This window comes from Macaca mulatta, chromosome 13 (assembly GCF_049350105.2).
Source record: "Macaca mulatta isolate MMU2019108-1 chromosome 13, T2T-MMU8v2.0, whole genome shotgun sequence".
NCBI classification, from domain to species: domain Eukaryota; kingdom Metazoa; phylum Chordata; class Mammalia; order Primates; family Cercopithecidae; genus Macaca; species Macaca mulatta.
The window spans coordinates 97,687,539-97,704,193 of record NC_133418.1 but is presented as its reverse complement, the minus strand read 5'-3'; the positions used below and the strand labels follow the sequence as shown (position 1 = coordinate 97,704,193).

General features: G+C 46.6%; 1 protein-coding gene and 1 long non-coding RNA gene across 9 annotated transcripts in view; one reads left to right on the top strand and one right to left on the bottom strand.

The window, feature by feature from the left end:
• Nucleotides 1-702: 702 nt before the first annotated feature.
• The window catches only part of TRIM54 (tripartite motif containing 54), a 25,873-nt gene continuing 9,920 nt past the window's right edge, over nt 703-16,655 (top strand). For 5 of the 8 annotated variants that reach the window (XR_013402383.1, XR_013402384.1, XM_077958344.1 and 2 more), the window contains exons 1-2: nt 704-1,484; nt 16,426-16,598. Coding sequence is in view for 6 of the 8 variants with exons in the window: in XM_077958344.1 (XP_077814470.1) it covers nt 1,317-1,484; nt 16,426-16,598 (341 nt within the window). In the remaining 2 variants the exon portion in view is untranslated. 8 annotated transcript variants of the gene reach the window in all.
• Nucleotides 8,685-11,781, bottom strand: LOC144333861 (uncharacterized). Its single transcript, XR_013402956.1, has 2 exons — nt 9,189-11,781; nt 8,685-8,943 (listed from the first exon to the last, which is right to left on the bottom strand). It is a non-coding gene; the product is annotated as an uncharacterized LOC144333861 (long non-coding RNA).

Genomic DNA, 16,655 nt, shown 5'->3' with positions numbered 1-16,655 from the left:
AATCCCAAGGCATATTTTGGACCCAGAAAAGACAAATTGTGTCTGGGGTGGAGGAAAAAGGCCTAAAGAAATTGCTTCTTGGCTTTTTGGCTAATATCAAGTGGAGAAAAAGACCTGTAGGAGAAAAAGAAGACCAGTGCTCACAACTGGGGCGAGCCTGGCTTGGAGAGGAGGAGTCCTGGACAACTGTGGAGCTGGGGCAGAGGCTTCCTGGAGCCTTATGATTATGACTTTGTCAGTGCTCTAAAATTTCCCTGGAGGTTGATTCCCTGGGTGCCCAAAATAGGTCCCTGGCATTCATGTCCTTTCTGCCCAGCTCACCTTCTCCCAATTTCCTAACAAATTTGAAGTCCTTGGAGTGGCTCCAGGGATGTGTTCACGAACCAGAATCCCACATTTCCTCGGGCGCATGCTCATAGGTAGGTCCAGGCCTTGGCACAATACTCATTTCTAGCCTCTTGAGCTTCATTTCCTAGGGTGATATAAGAAAAGGCAGGCAAGAACAAAAATGAGCCAGAGGTATTGGACAGGAGGCTTGATGGAGTCTCTGGAGCTGCTGTTCTGAATCACACAGTCTTGAGGAGGAGGACCAGGGTCACTGGCTGAGCCTGTGGAGGAGGCAACTGCTACTGACTCTAAGTCTGGCAAGATCTTTCCTCCCACCCTGAGCTATGTATGGGTGCTTCTCACACAGGCAGATTTAGATTCTGTGTCACTGTCCTGGAAGAAGGGCCCAAGCCAGAGCAGGGGTCCTGGGCTCAGAGGAGCCTTCAGAGTGAGAGGGCAGCACCTTTGCTGACCCACCTTTCACCGTAAGCAGTGGTGCTTGCCCCTGCCCTTGCTCAGGGGAGTCACCCATTCCTGAGTGAGTCAGGGTCACTCACTCCGTGACAGCTGTGGCTCGCCTTACATGAGCTAAATTGGGAATTGGAATGTCATGCAGATGCCCCTTGTCTCCCCACCCCCACAGTAAAATTAATCTCCTCTCTGGGGAGTAAGGGACAAACAGTGCTACCCACAGAGTGAACAAGAGAGAGTCATTTGGGAAACAAAAGGAGGACTTTACAGAGAGAGAGGGATAGCTAAAACTACGTGAGCCTGCCGAGGGTGCAGAGCAGAAAGTGGAGACAGAAGTGTCTGAAGACTGCTATCTGGGACGAGACAAGTTGTTAAAGGGACAGGAGAGAGAGCAGAGCTATTTCAAGAGTGAGCCACAGAAGGGAATCCACAGGCCGTCTGAGTGAGGAAGGGTCTACAGACAGTGAGTGAAGGCCAGGAGCAGGACCCAAGCCAGGGTAGGCACAACCACCGAGGGGATGAACTTCACCGTGGGTTTCAAGCCGCTGCTAGGGGATGCACACAGCATGGACAACCTGGAGAAGCAGCTCATCTGCCCCATCTGCCTGGAGATGTTCTCCAAACCAGTGGTGATCCTGCCCTGCCAACACAACCTGTGCCGCAAGTGTGCCAACGACGTCTTCCAGGTGGGCGCCAGGGATGGGGCAGGGCCAGGTAAAGCAATGCAGACCTGTGGGGGACTGATCAGGTCAGAGCTAAGACCCCAGAAAGTGATGGATAGAGTGCTCTCTGAGGTAGGTGGTGGCTGTTGTGGCTGGAGAGCAGAAGGGCTGGGGTCCAAGCAAATCCCAGAGCAAGCATGAGTCAGCAGCTGCCCTGCAGGCTGGCAGGTACAGCCTGTCCATAGACGGCAGCTGGAGTGCTGGGATCTGCTGAGGAAAGGAGACCCTGTGGAAACTGGGAGGGAGGGGATCCTACACCGGTCTTTTAAGAGCCTGTGCCAGACTCTGCATTCCAGTTTGGAGTTTCACACTTTGAGAGCATTGCGGAAAATACGGAGAAAAGATTAATGAGATAATGAAACATTAAAAAACAAACAGAAAAAACCCAACCCTGTGAGAAAGCTCCATAATGGCAGTAAAACGATTCGTGTTTAAGGAAAGTTCAGGGCATCCGTTGTGGGGGACAGAGTTAGACGCAGTGGGCAGGAGACTGGGAACTCTTCCCCAACTTGAGTTCATACCTGTTACCTCCAGATTGTTGAGTAAAGAGGCCTACTGGTTCAAAGCTATTGAGGTCACTTGACAAGCAGAGAGAAGGCAAAGAAATTTACTTTTAGAAGTCTAGCCAGTTTTGGTTTATTTGTGGTCATGGAGCCAAGCATAGCTAATCAAATTCACAGATACCATTTTAGCCACTGGTTTAGAAATAAAAGCTGCATATACCAGAATGGATTATAAGTGGGCTTTTTTTTCTTTTCCTGTGCTACCGGGGAGGTTCTAGTAGGCTATGAAATGGAACAGAGATCAGGGAGAGTGAGGGGCAAAGGCACACACACACACGCGGCCTTGCCGATTAAGCAAAAGCCCTGAATGTGGCCGGGCGTGGTGGCTCACGCCTGTAATCCCAGCACTTTGGGAGGCGAGGCCGGCGGATCACGAGGTCAGGAGTTCGAGACCGGCCTGGCCAATATGGTGAAACCCCATCTCTACCAAAAATACAAAAATTAGCTAGGCGTGGTGGCAGGCGCCTGTAGTCCCAGCTCCTCAGGAGGCTGAGGCAGGAGAATCACTTGAACCCAGGAGGCGGAGGTTGCCATGAGTCGAGATCATGCCATTGTACTCTGACCTGGGTGACAGAGCAAGACTCTGTCTCAAAAACACAAAAACAAACCCTGAATAGACCAGAGCTGGCTTAGTATGTGTGTCAGTGATACGGAACATCCCAAACAAGTATTCTTCAGTGTCAGAAATGATGAGGAAATGTGTTAAACACAAGGGATTTTTAACCTAACCAAGAAAATACTTCCCTCTTAAGTTCCTCGGGGCAGCTTGTTTGGGAAAGGAATGGACTGGCTAGGTCCCGCCATCCCACGATGTACCCTGTGACCCGCCCCTTGTATGTCTGCTGTGTGTCATCTTCACTGAAGACCAGCACTCTGTGGTCTCTCCTGCCATCTTCCCATTGAGGCCCATTCCCTCTCCTATTCTTTTATGTGTCCAAACCTGCCATTATTCAGCTCCAGAGTATCTCAGAGGCAGTAGATTTTCCGTCTCGGGGGACCCAGACCAAATGCTATGCCTCCTCATCCTGTGCATGAAGTCCTGCATGAGAGGCAATGCTTTGCCCACCATCTTGGTGTTTCCTTGGTCTGAGGAATTCCGAACATCCTTCAGGCTGAGATGCCTAGGAGGAAATGGCGGAAAGATTTTGCCATCATTTCTCATGAACTGACAGTGAAACATCCTCTCACTGGAACTTGAAATGCGTGAAAACAAAGAGAAGTTTTGAAAGTTAAGGTGACGTGTCCTATAGAAAAGTGGTCAGAATGTCCAAGAGCATTCCTGGGTGCCTCTGTCGTCTGGCAGAGGGGCCCAGGAGCAGTCCCCATACATGGAGGCTAGAATGTGTTCAAGTGACATGCTTGTTTAAGTCAACCCTTTCTACCCAAGCACACTGTTTCAGTTCCAGAAAGCTCTGGAATACTGATCTGGGCTCAGAGAGACCTTGGAATGGCTTGGGGCAAACCCTGTACAGAATATTTGGAGATAACGTGATACCCAGGGCTTTGGGGTGGCCCTGTGGGTCTGGAGTGATGTGTGTCGTTTGAGGTGCAGAGCAGCCCTGGCCCCTCCAAGGAGGAAGAGTGAAGAGCTCATCCCTTGCTGCTTATTTGGGAGGGCCTGGTGGGAGGCTGACCCAGTTCTTCAGCTGCACTCAAGTCTGTATATCTCAATATATCTCAGTAGATCTCCCTCGGAAAGATGAGCAGATTTAGTTTTTTCACACATTGCCTCCACATTTTGACAACTGTAGGCATAATCAGATTGTCTGTTTTCTAAGTATGGGGCAAGAATAGGACTTTTGGAAAGAATAGGACTTTTCCTCTATCTTCAAACCACTTAGGAAGAATACCCTTAGAGTGTTGCCTAGAAAGTTAACGGTTATCAAAGCGATACCAGTATATCATTTAGAATTTGTAACATGTAAACATACTGTTTTCAAGCAGTGTAGGGGTTCATATCATGAAAAGCAAATCTGCTATTCACCTCAGACCCTCAACTGTCTTCACCAGATAGAAGCAACTATTACCAACTTTCTTGGGAATACTTCCAGAAAATTTCCACAAATCGGCACATGTTTGCATGTGTATATGTTCTCAGGCAAGACCCATCGCCCCCCACCTGCCTTTGTTCACGTGCTCCCTGTGGGTGATTGTCCGTATCCACCATTCAGATTTATGTCTTCCTTTTTAAATAGCTGTGTAGTTTTCATTGTTATGTCTGGACCACAGTCTACTTAATCTGTCCTCTAAAACATTTAGATGGTTTCCCATGTTTTATTGTCCTAAAAACTGCCGTGATGGACAGCAAACAAGAGTTTTGGGGAATTGCGATTTTATAAGACCGAGTTAACTAGAGAGCCAGGGAGCAAAATTTGAAAACAATTTATTTTAAAATAGTGGCTACATGAGATGGCTCACGCCTGTAATCCCAACTCTTTGGGAGGATGAGCCCAGGAATTCGACAGCAGCCTGGGCAACATAGTGAGACCTCATCTCTACAAAAAAGAAAATACTGTTAGTTGAACAGTATTAAGGGGTTGGGAGGAAATCCATAATCTTACCTCCCCAATACAGTTATTTTTATTTTTGCATATTACTTTGTTTTTTGTTTTTGAGATGGTGTCACACTATGTTACCCAGGCTGACCTTGAACTCCTGGGCTCAAGTTATCTTCCTGCCTCAGCCTCTGGAGTGCACACCACCAAGCCCAGCAATTTTTGCATATTACATTCAAGCCCATATCCCCAAACATTTTTACATAGTGGCCATCTTAATGTAATTCTTTTTAGAGCTGTAACAACTCTTTCTCTCTGAATTGAAACAGAATGAAACACCAAGACACCACATTAACCCCCTCTAATTTCTTCCTCCTCCTTTCCCCACACTTGCACCCACTCAGCTACCAAGAACTTCCACTAAAGGAAAGCTGTTGGTGTGGGAATTTGACACAAACATCTTCCCATGTGTTTCTGTATTTGTAAATTCTATTCACTCCTAAACGGCTTTAAAGCAAGCCTTCAGTTTATTTTTATACCTGCCTCCACTTCACTGTGGGCACTTGTTTTTGAGCCTGCAACCTGTTGTAATTTAACAGACGACCAAAAGGCCTTGTAAGAAGGTTGTTCTGGAACAGCTTTTCTGGAGGATGTCTGTCTACAGAGGGACTTGCAGAGGGGGATTGTCAAGAAAGGAGCCTCCTTCTCTAACAAGGGGCAGTCTAAGAGAGATGACTTTTGTTTTGCGCCACCCAAATTCCATTTCTTTATCCTCTAGTTGTTAGGACCAGGTGTCATCAGTTACAGGCCTGCCAGAGAAGATTCTACCCAGCCTGCCTCCTCCACCACTTCTACCCATTCTGAAGGCGCCAGGACTTCTTCAGTCCAACTTTGGGCCGGTCTCCCTGATGCGAAATCGGTTCACCAAAATTTTGTGAATTGCATTAAATTTGTAGCAGGGTTAGGGCTCTTCTGTAGGGAAGAATCTTGATTTAGTGAGAACGGAAACCTAGATTGAGGCTTAGCACTCCTGGATTCTCCTCTGATGGGTTTCTTTGTTAATTTGCCACACAGTGTAGTCAGGCTATTTCATCACTTCAAGCCTGTTTACATGACTATAAATGAAAAGGGTGTTTATTTATTTATTTATTTTTATTATTTTTATTTTTTTTGAGACGGAGTCTCACTCTGTCACCCAGGCTGGAGTGCGGTGGTGCAATCTCGGCTCACTGCAAGCTCCACCTCCCGGATTCACACCATTCTCCTGCCTCAGCCTCCTGAGTAGCTGGGACTACAGGCGCCCGCCACCACGCCCGGGTAATTTTTTGTATTTTTAGTAGAGACGGGGTTTCACCATGTTAACCAGGATGGTCTCGATCTCCTGACCTCGTGATCCGCCTGCCTCGGCCTCCCAAAGTGCTGGGATTACAGGCGTAAGCCACCGCGCCTGGCCTATTTATTTATTTTTGAGACAGGATCTCATTCTATCATCCAGGTTAAGTGCAGTGGTGTGATGATGGCTCACTGCAGCCTCGAGTTCTCAGGCTCTAGCCATCCCTCCCACCTCAGCCTCCTAAGTAGCTGGGACAGCAGGCATGCACCACTATGCCTGGCTAATTTTTTTGTAATTTTTTGTAGAGAAAAGGGTCTATGTTGCCCAGGTTGTTCTCCAGCTCCTGGACTCAAGGGATCCTCACACCTCAGCCTCCCAGAGTGCCGGGATGAGCCACTGTGCCTGGCAGAAAAGGGTGTTTTAAACTGATTTTTTTTTTTCCCCCAGAGACAGGGTCTCAGTCTGTCGCCCAGGCTGGAGTGCAGTGGCACGATCATAGCCCACTGTAACCTTGAACTCCTGGGCTCAAACAGTCCTCCTGCCTCAGCCTCTCAAGTAGCTAGGACTACAGGCATGCTCCCCCACACCCAGCCAATTAAAAAAAAATGTTTTTGTAGAGACAGAGTCTTACTATGTTGCCCAGGCTGGTCTCAAACTCCTGGCCTCAAGCGATCCTCTCAGTTCAGCCTCCAAAAGCTCTGGGGTTATAGGCGTGAGCCACTGCACCTGGCCTTAAACTGACCTTTAACATCTCTTGCAATTCTAATGATTTGGTTTCACAAAGTCAAAGATATTTTTGTGGCTTTCCATTTTTTGAGGGCTTTCCATTCTGTGCCCACTGCCCTAATTTGGCCCACTCTTCTGCTCATCGCTCCTCCTTCCAAGCAGTAGGGCTTGGTTTACCAGCCCCTTGGGCCAGACTCTTCCCTAGGTTCTGCCGCCCATAGCTAGCCCTCCATTTACAGTCCCTCTTATACCTGCAGCTCAGCTTTTACCAAAACCTGGATTCTTCTCAGGCTCTTCGGCTTTTCTCCAAATGTCTGGTCTTCTGCCCGCCATTTTCCCAAGGTTTTTCCAGCATATTCTGAGTGTCTGGCTCACAGAACTTACACGGTCCATCATTCATCATTGGCCAGGCCTTCAGGTTGGGGGAAATAGCCTCCAAAAAGCCCCCTTTGCATCCAGAACCTGTGTCCCAGATTAGCACCTCTCTGGATAGCCAGGGAGGAGAGAAAACATTCTGACATAAGTATGGATTTGCTAGACTAGCTGCATTTACAGAGCATCTTTCGAGACGGAACGTTTCTATTAGATGCTATGGAACATTACAAAGGAAATAGCAGGCATCGTAAAGCCTAAAAGAGAGAAAGAGAGCTCGTGGCATATATTCTACACAACAGCCTTGAACATAGCCTAGAATTAAATTCCACTTATTTGTTCCACTCCATCTTATCCTTCACAGTGGAGAAAGAACAGTCATTTCATACCCAGTGGTTCTGTGTGGTCATTTCTTTTTAAGGTCTAGATTAGGATTGTTAACAGTCCTCTGTGTTTGTGCAGTGCCTTATAATTTATAGAATACTTTCACAAACATGATTCCATTTGAGTTAGATCGAATGGACATTATCTCCGTTTTACAGAAGAGAACACAGGAAACAGGTCACAGTCACACAAACAAAGGGACAGACTAGGGACATAAATCTAGGTGTTCTGTTACATTTCCTAGAGTGATGGAATTTCCTCTACACACCACATCATTGGCACATGAAATTTTACTTTATGGGGCTGGTTTCCCTGCATAAATGTAAGATTGAAAGAAAGAACAAGACATTTATGTGTATAATAGAACCAATCAGTTATCTCTTAGTCTCGAAATTGAAAAATAAACAGAAGCAGAAGATAGGATTTTTCTAACTGGATATTAGTCAGCTGAAAGATCTTTAGCCTAATGTAGAGACTGTCAGCTATGAAGATGTATTAAGGAAGTTATCATGTATCCCTTAGAGTATAAAATCCTTATTTGTGATGAGAAAATTGAGGGACTTATAATCAGGGTAAGAAGTAATTTTTTGTGTGTGCCATGGACCAATTTGTCAGTGTGTGAAACCTATGAATCCTTTCTAATAACAATATTTTTAAATGTGTACCATATAATACATATGATTATAAAGGAAACTGATGGCATTAGAATACAGCATATATTCTCAATGGGAGCGATATTGCTCTCAAGGGGAAAAAGATTGATTCTTGGAAGGGGGCTCTTGTTGCCCAGGCTGGAGTGCAATGGCGTGATCTCAGCTCTCCGCAACCTCCACCTCCCTGGTTCAAGCGATTCTCCTGCCTCAGCCTCCCAAGTCTCTGGGATTACAGGCACGTGCCTGGCTAATTTTGTATTTTTAGTAGAGACGGGGTTTCTCCATGTTGGTCGGGCTGGTCTCAAAACTGCCGACCTCAGGTGATCCGCCCGCCTCGGCCACCCAAAGTGTTGGGATTACAGGTGTGAGCCACCACACATGGCCAAATTTTACTCTTTTTATGTGTAAAGGGTAGATAAGCATGTGGTACATAAACAGATACACAGTATATCTATGATGTTAATATTTAATGGGGGGAATGGGAGCTATTGGGAAGAAATGTCTAAAAAGGATCCTGAGCAGTGGGACACACCTACAGTCCCAGGTACTCAGGAGGCTGAAGCAGGAGGATCGCTTGAGCCTAGGAGTTTGAGGCCAGCCTGAGCAACATAGCGAGACCCTATCTCTCTCTCTCTCTCTCTTTTTTTTTTTTTTTTTTTTCTGAGGCAGAATCTCACTCAGTAGCCCAGGCTGGAGTGAGGTGGCTTCATTTCAGCTCACTGCAAACTCCACCTCCCAGGTTCAAGCGATTCTCATACCTCAGCTTCCCGAGTAGCTGGGATTACAGGTGCATGCCACCATGCCCGGCTAATTTTTGTATTTTTAGTACAGACAGGGTCTCACCATGTTGGCCAGGCTGGTCTCAAACTCCTGACCTCAAGTGATCCGCCCGCCTTCCTGATTTTTGCCATAGCTATGTACCACCTGTACTATAATTTAATAGTTCTATTTTAAAACACTCACTTTTAGGCTGGGCGCAGTGGCTCACATCTATAACCCCAGCACTTTGGGAGGCCAAGGCAGGTGGATCACTTGAGCTCAGGAGTTTGAGACCAGCCTAGACAACATGGTGAAACCCTGTCTCTACTAAAATATAAAGAAATTAGCCAGGTGTGGTGGTGAACGCCTGTGGTCCCAGCTACTCAGGAGGCTGAGGCTGGAGAATCACTTTAGCCTGGAAGGCGGAGGTCGCAGTGAGCCGAGATTGTGCCACTGCATTTTAGCCTGGGCTGCAGGAGTGAAACCCTGTCTCAAAAACAGACCAAAAAAAATGACTTTTAAACCTTAAATATTTACTTTATCCGTATTCTACACAATGAAATCCATGAAAAATTGTCAGTTTTGTGGGCTGTTTTTTTTCCTAATATGCATTAGAATTAATACATAAAAAATCTTGAACATCCATCCCCATACCACCTCCAATCTTCATGCTTATCATCAGTATCATGCCATATTTTGGGAAATACAATGAGGGCCTCTAAGCAATATGAGCCAGAGGCCCTGGAAAGTCCAAAGGATAAACTTTACTATTTTATTACAAGTCAAATGTAGTCTTAATGCCAAAAAGCACATGTATGTAAATATTGGCCAGAGAGACTAGCAAAGGAAATGGGGTTAGGATTTGGCTGGGGGCTAGCATTGCTGAAGCAATCACAGAAGGGAAGGGCTGCCCTGGAGGTTAAGAAGAAAGCCAGCCAGGCCCCACAGAGGATATGGCCGGAGGAACTGGACTTATGAATCAGGAGGGAACTCTGGGACTAGGGGATGAAAGGCTACATGCAAAATACTGGACTGTGGTGTCCGCAGCAGGGAGCGGCACCAGCCCTGAGCCAGACAGTGAGGAAGGCAGAGGTGCAGCCTCTCCCCACCGCCCTGCCCTCTGAGCTCATACACTCCCAATTTCTCTCTCCCAAGAAAGAAACTCTTCAAAGGACTTAGGGTTGGACTGCCTGAGTACTGATGCCTCTTAGCCCTCTGGGCTCCAGAAGAAATGCAATGACTAACCAATGAGATGAGCTGCTAAAGAAATTGCTTTGGCAGGCAGGAGAGTGGTGAAGAGGTAGTGTCAGTGTGCCTCCTTCAGTTCTGGCTGTCGGGAGTTTGAAGGAAGACATTGGCCAAAATAACCCAAGTCCTGATTATTTTTTCTTTCTAAAAATTGTAAACCTGGCATGGGGGCTCACCCCTGAAATCGCAGCACTTTGGAAGGCTGAGGTAGGAGGATCGCTTGAGGCCAGGAATTTGACATCAGCCTGGGCAGCCTAGCAAGACCCTATCTCTGCAGAAATATTTTTTAAAAATTAGCTGGGCTTGGTGGCACACCTGCAGTCCCTGCTACTCAGGAGGCTGAGCTGAGAAGATCCCTTGAGCCCAGGAAGTTGAGATGACAGAGAGAGAGATCTTGTCTCAAAAAATTTTTTTTTATTTTTGTAAAATGCACATGAAGTGAAATGTACCATCTTAACCATTTTTTAAATGCACAGTTCAATGGCATTAAGTACATTTACATTGTTGTAAAACCGTCGCCACTATCCATCTCCAGAACTTTATCACCACCCCAAACTGAAACCCCACACCCCTTAAACAATACCTTCCTACTCCGCCTCCTTCCAGCAACCGGCAAACACCATCCATCCTATGCCAGGTGCCTCATTTAAGAGGAATCATACAATATTTGTCCTTTTGTATCTGGCTTATTTTGCTTAGCATAATGTCTTCAGGGTTTATCCATGTTACAGGCTGCAGATCTAGTTACTTTTAGCTGATAATTTCTGTTGTAATCTATGTGACTTTTATCAGCATCATCCATTCTACTGTGTCAAATGTGTATTTTTTTCTTTGTTGATAGGTACTTGATTTCTTTCCTTAATTCTGCCAGCTCTCTTTCATTCTCCAGCTTTCATCACTTATATCTCTTTGTTTTTGTTATTTCTTTTAAAATGGTATATCAAAATGGCATTGATTCTTGGAGTATCTGTCCCTTGTTTGTCAAGTTTTCTTTTTTCTTTTATTTTTGTATTATCTGGTTTGCATCTTTTGTTGGATTCTGTCTGCTTATCACTCCTCTTTCATCAGGGTACTTTTATCTGGAGCTGAAGGTGAATTCTTGACTCAACCCACTGTGTTTATCTTGGCTTTCTTTCACTGACCTCTTAAATATAAGCTGCCTGGTTGGATGTTGTCATTGGTTTGCAATCTCTCTTTAGTTCTGTGCCTTCTTTGGTGAATAGAGGGGTATGACCTGAATTAATAGGTAGTTGAGTGTCTCAGTTTGGTTATGTTGTCTCGGAATATTTTTCACGCAGAATCCGGTGACTTATCTACCATAGAGGCACACACAGGTCCATGGGAGGAGGTCTCCCCTGAGACTTGAGCTATTTCCTCTCCATTTCACAGACAAACAGGTCATTCTGGTTGAAAGCAACCATGGCACACAGTGTTTTAATTTGATGAGTCATCTTTTGTTGATCTTTGCTTAAATAGCTTTAGCCTACCGTTGCATAGTTGGTTTTCAGGCTGTAGTTTCTTTCCTCTGTGAAGGTTTGAGGTTTGTTCCTTCATTACCCTTTTACTTGTTTTACTTTAAAAAATTTTAAAAAAACAAAAACAAACAAACAAACAAACACCAGCCAGGCGTGGTGGCTCACACTTGTAATCCCAGCACTTTGGAAGTCTGAGGTGGGCGGATCACCTGAGGTCAGGATTTCGAGACCAGCTTGGCCAACATGGGGAAACCCGGTCTTTACTAAAAATACAAAAAATTAGCTGGGCATGGTGGCAGTCACCTGTAATCCCAGCTACTCAGGAGGCTGAGGCAGGAGAATCACTTGAACCCGGGAGGTGGAAGTGGCAGTGAGCCGAGATCCTGCCACTGCACTCCAGCCCGGCAACAGAGTGAGACTCTGTCTCAAAAACAACAACAACAACAACAAACTGCCTCTGCCTGAGACTCAGAGAAATGAATATTAGCTCTAAGGGATTTTTTGTTTTGTTTTTTGTTTGTTTGTTTTGTTTTTGAGACAGGTCTCACTCTGTCACCCACGCTGTAGTGCAGTGGCGTGATCACAGCTCACTGCAGCCTTGACTTCCTGGGCTCAAGTGATCCTCCCACCTCAGTCTCCCACGTGCCTGGGACTAAAGGCATGAGCCACCTTACTTTTTCTATTTTTGTGGAGATGGGGTTTCACTGTACTGCCCAGGCTAGTCTTGAACTCCTGCACTCAAGCCATCCTGCTGCCTTGACCTCCCAAAGTGTTGGGATTACAGGCGTGAGCCACCATGCACAGCCTGGCCTAAGTTGTATTGTGTCTGACAATGGAACACAATGATTATTAGGACAGGCTCTGGAGTCAAGAGTGCCTAAGTTCCAGTATTGGCTTTGCCACCTATTAGCTCACGACCATGTACAATTTATTTAATTTCACTGGGACACAATTTCCTCATCCTTGAAATGGGGCTAAGAGTATTACCTACTTCAGGGTCAGGCACAGTGGCTCACGCCTGTAATCCCAGCACTTTGGGAGGCCAAAGCGGGTGGATCACGAGGTCAGGAGATTGAGACCATCCTGGCTAACATGGTGAAACCCTGTCTCCACTAAAATACAAAAAAATAGCTGGGCGTGGTGGCAGGTGCCTGTAGTCCCAGCTACTCGGGAGGCTGAGGAAGGGGAATTGCTTAAACCTGGGAGATGGAGGTTGAAGTGAGCTGAGATTGCGCCACTGCACTCCGGCCTGGGCGACAGAGCAAGACTCTGACTCAAAAAAAAAAAAAAAAAAAAAAAAGAGTACTACCTTCTTCAGGGTTGATATGATTAAATGAACTAATATAAATGAAAGACTTAGAGCAAATCCTGGCTCAATAGTTGTTAGCCATTATTATTCTATTTCTTGTAGTCTAAGTTAGGGATGATTGTTCATCTCCTCGACCATCTTTTTTTTTTTTTTGAGACAGAGCCCTGCTCTGTTGCCCAGGCTGGAGTGCAGTGGTGCAATCTCAGCTCATTGCAACCTCTGCCTGCTGGGTTCGACTCTCGGGTTTGAGCAATTCTCCTGCCTCAGCCTCTCGAGTAGCTGGGATCCTGGAGGGATCCTCAACCGTCTTTAGTAGAAGTTCTGGAGGAATAAATTCAATAATGTCTGGAAAACCCGTGACACAATGCTTTACACATAATAAGCCCTCAAAACATTTTTTTTTTTTTTGAGATGCAGTTTCACTCTTGTCGCCCAGGCTGGAGTACAATGGCACGATCTCGGCTCACTGCAACCTCCACCTCCCGGGTTCAAGTGATTCTCTTGCCTCAGCCTCCCGAGTAGCTGGGATAACAGGCGTCTGCCACTGCACCCAGCTAATTTTTGTATTTTTAGTAGAGATGGGATTTCACCATGTTGGCCAGGCTGGTCTCGAACTCTTGACCTCATCATCCACCCGCCTCGGCCTCCCAAAGTGCTGGGATTACAGGCGTGAGCCAGCGCGCCTGGCCTCAGAACATTTGTTGCATGTTAAGTAATGAGTATCCCTGCCTTTGTGGCTCAGGAAGAGGAAGGGTGCAGTGAGGGATGGAGGTTGGGGAGAGAGGCTGCCCACGAGTTTATCTTTGCTGTGGGATATAGGTCCCCCTTCCTCCCATTCAAGTACCTCTATATGCTTACCATCAGCAAATCAAAGATAAGAAAGACAGGAGCCTACAGCCTTAGAGTTCTCCCAACACCTCTTTCCTCACTTGGATTCTAAATATTGAAAAGTAATTGTATTAAGCAAACAAAAGGCAAGTGATTACACACTTTAACGCACTCCCTAAACTAAACTCAACAATATTCATACATTTCTAGCTACTGACAAGGCAGATGTACAAACATGCCTTGAATTATCTCAAACTAATCTGCCCAGGTTTATGATGGGCTAAAGGTTAACATGATTCTCAAGAAATCCCAAGAAAGATGTGGTATTTATGGCACATACCTGTTACTCTCCCCAAGATAAGCTGCTCACTTCACAATGGGTCCACATTTCCTGCCTTGCCTACAGCCCTTGCTACCAAAGGATCAAATAAGACCCTTGACTTGGCTGACTCTGTGCGTGGTGGGGTGTTGCTGCACACATGCAAGGGGCCTTCCAAACTGTCTTCTGGTTGGTGTGTGGTATAAGGGTTTGGAGAATTTCATGCATCCCAGTTGTAGGAAGTGCATCTCAATATGCTAGGTCATAGGTGACCACTGTCTCCATTATTCTCTAGGAATGCATGGTCTTCCAGCCAGTTAGGATTAGGTTCTGTTATGAGTGGCAGAAACACCAAAATAACAGTGGCTTAAACAGGGTAAAAATTTGCTTTATTCTCAAGCGAAAGTATGGGTGGACAGTCCAGGACTGCCCCATCAGAGACCTGCTCCTTTCATCTCGTTACCATTTTCAACATGTGGCTACCACTTCATGACTCAAGATGGCTGCTTCAACTTGAGCCATCCCATCTTCTTTCCAGTCAGCAGGCAGGAGAAAAGGGGAGGAGCAGGGCATGCCCCTCCCTTGAAAGACGGTTTATGCAATTTCCTACAAATTACACGAAACATTTGCATATACATTCCAGAGCACAGCCAACTGGCCACACCCAGTTGGAAGGGAGGCTTAGATTCACGGTTTTCGTTTGTTTGTTTTTTTGAGATGGAGTCTGCCTCTGTTGCTCAGACTGGAGTGCAGTGGTACTATCTCAGCTCACTGCAGCCTCCGTCTTCTGGTTTCAAGCAATTCTCCTGCCTCAGCCTCCTGAGTGGCTGGGACTACAGGTGTGTACCACCGTGCCCAGCTAATTTTTTTATTTTTAGTAAAGATGAGTTCTTGCTATGTTGCCCAGGCTGGTCTCAAACTCCTGAGCTCAAGTGATCTGCCCACCTCGGCCTCCCAAAGTGCTGGGACTACAGGTGTGAGCCACCACACCCAGCCCTTTATACCATGTGTCTTGTTAAAACTCAGCGCCCTTATTATTAAAGAAGAAAAGGTGGTGAACGTCCGGGAACAATAAGCAGTGTCTGCCAGTCTTTCATCTCTGCATCTCCCCACGCATAGACTCTTTTCTCTGTAGACCAGCCTTCTCTGTTCAGAGTTTATGACCCCTCACACTTTCCAGGGTGGCCATGATGTCAGCTCTTAGCCCAATTCCACAGGTCTGTTCAGTTCGTAAGCAACACATGGTGCAGCCAGCTAAGCCCCTGAGTCTCAAGTGCAGATTCTTAGGAGAGAACATTTAATTGGTTCTGCTTGGGTCAGGTGATCACCTCCTTAGCTCTGAATCAGTCATCTGTGGCACGGATCTGTCTTCTAGGAGAGGATGGAGCAACTTCTCTAGGAAAGAGATGTAAGCGGGAGGAAGTGATGGGTGTCTGTTAAGTCCTCCTTCTGAACTTACCCCTGTCACAACACCCATCCTGCTGGATGCAGTTGTTGGGTGCTTGTCCTTAGAGCAGGATGCATTTTCCTTGTATCTTTAACTCAGAGTCTAGCAACTACCTGGCACACTATAAATGAATAATCTAATTTTATCCTCAGCTTTACAGAGGTTGAATACCTGCCTAAATTTATATAGTTAAGAGGTTGGGCATGGTGGCTCATGCCTATAATCTCAGCAATTTGGGAGGCCAAGGCGGGAGGGTCGCTTGAGGTCAGGAGTTTAAGACCAGCCTGGGCAACATAGTGATACTTCATCTCTACTAAAAATTAAAAAAATTATCTGAGCATGGTGGTACATACCTGTAGTCCCAGCTACTCAAAAGGCTGAGATGGGAGGATTGCTTGAGCCCAGGAGGTTGAGGCTGCAGTGAGCTGTGATCCCACCACTGTACTCCAGTCTGGGCATCAGAGAGAGACCCTGTCTCAAAAAAAAAAAAAAAAAGCATCAGAGAATTACCTGGCTAGTTACTGTTTGTGAGCCCCATTGTTGAGCACTTGTGTCTGCTGTACCCCTCCCCAGGACTGCAGAGAATCTCCCCCCAGATGTGGCTCAAGAGGGCCCCAGACTGGAAGACACTGGCCGCACCACTCAGAGTCCATTTCCTGCCTCAGCCTTATTGCCAAGGCCAATGTCTCCCCACAGCTCCAAGCTGGGCCCCTTTGGAGAGATCCCAGCCTGACTACACCTTTACCAAAGCTGGTCTCTAGATGCAGGGGCACTCTAGGAGGTGGGCTGAGTAATGAGGCAAAGGTGGGAAGCAGGGTCTCCATAGCCGTACACCCTGCGCTGCTCTCAGAGGTGGATCCAGCCACAGAGAAGAGCTGACATCTTCCCCTCTATCATATTCCTACTCCCTAGCCCCCAATCCCTTTCCCCCTGCCTCCTCCGAGTCCCTTCATGCCTCCCCGTGCCTGTTCTCTCAAGCCATCTGTCCCTGCAGGCCTCGAATCCTCTGTGGCAGTCCCGGGGCTCCACCACTGTGTCTTCAGGAGGCCGTTTCCGCTGCCCATCTTGCAGGCATGAGGTTGTCCTGGACAGACATGGTGTCTACGGCCTGCAGCGAAACCTGCTAGTGGAGAACATTATTGACATTTACAAGCAGGAGTCGTCCAGGTGAGCTGCCAGGGTCTCTTGCCTCTCTAAATGTCAGGGCTTGGGACACAGCCAAGG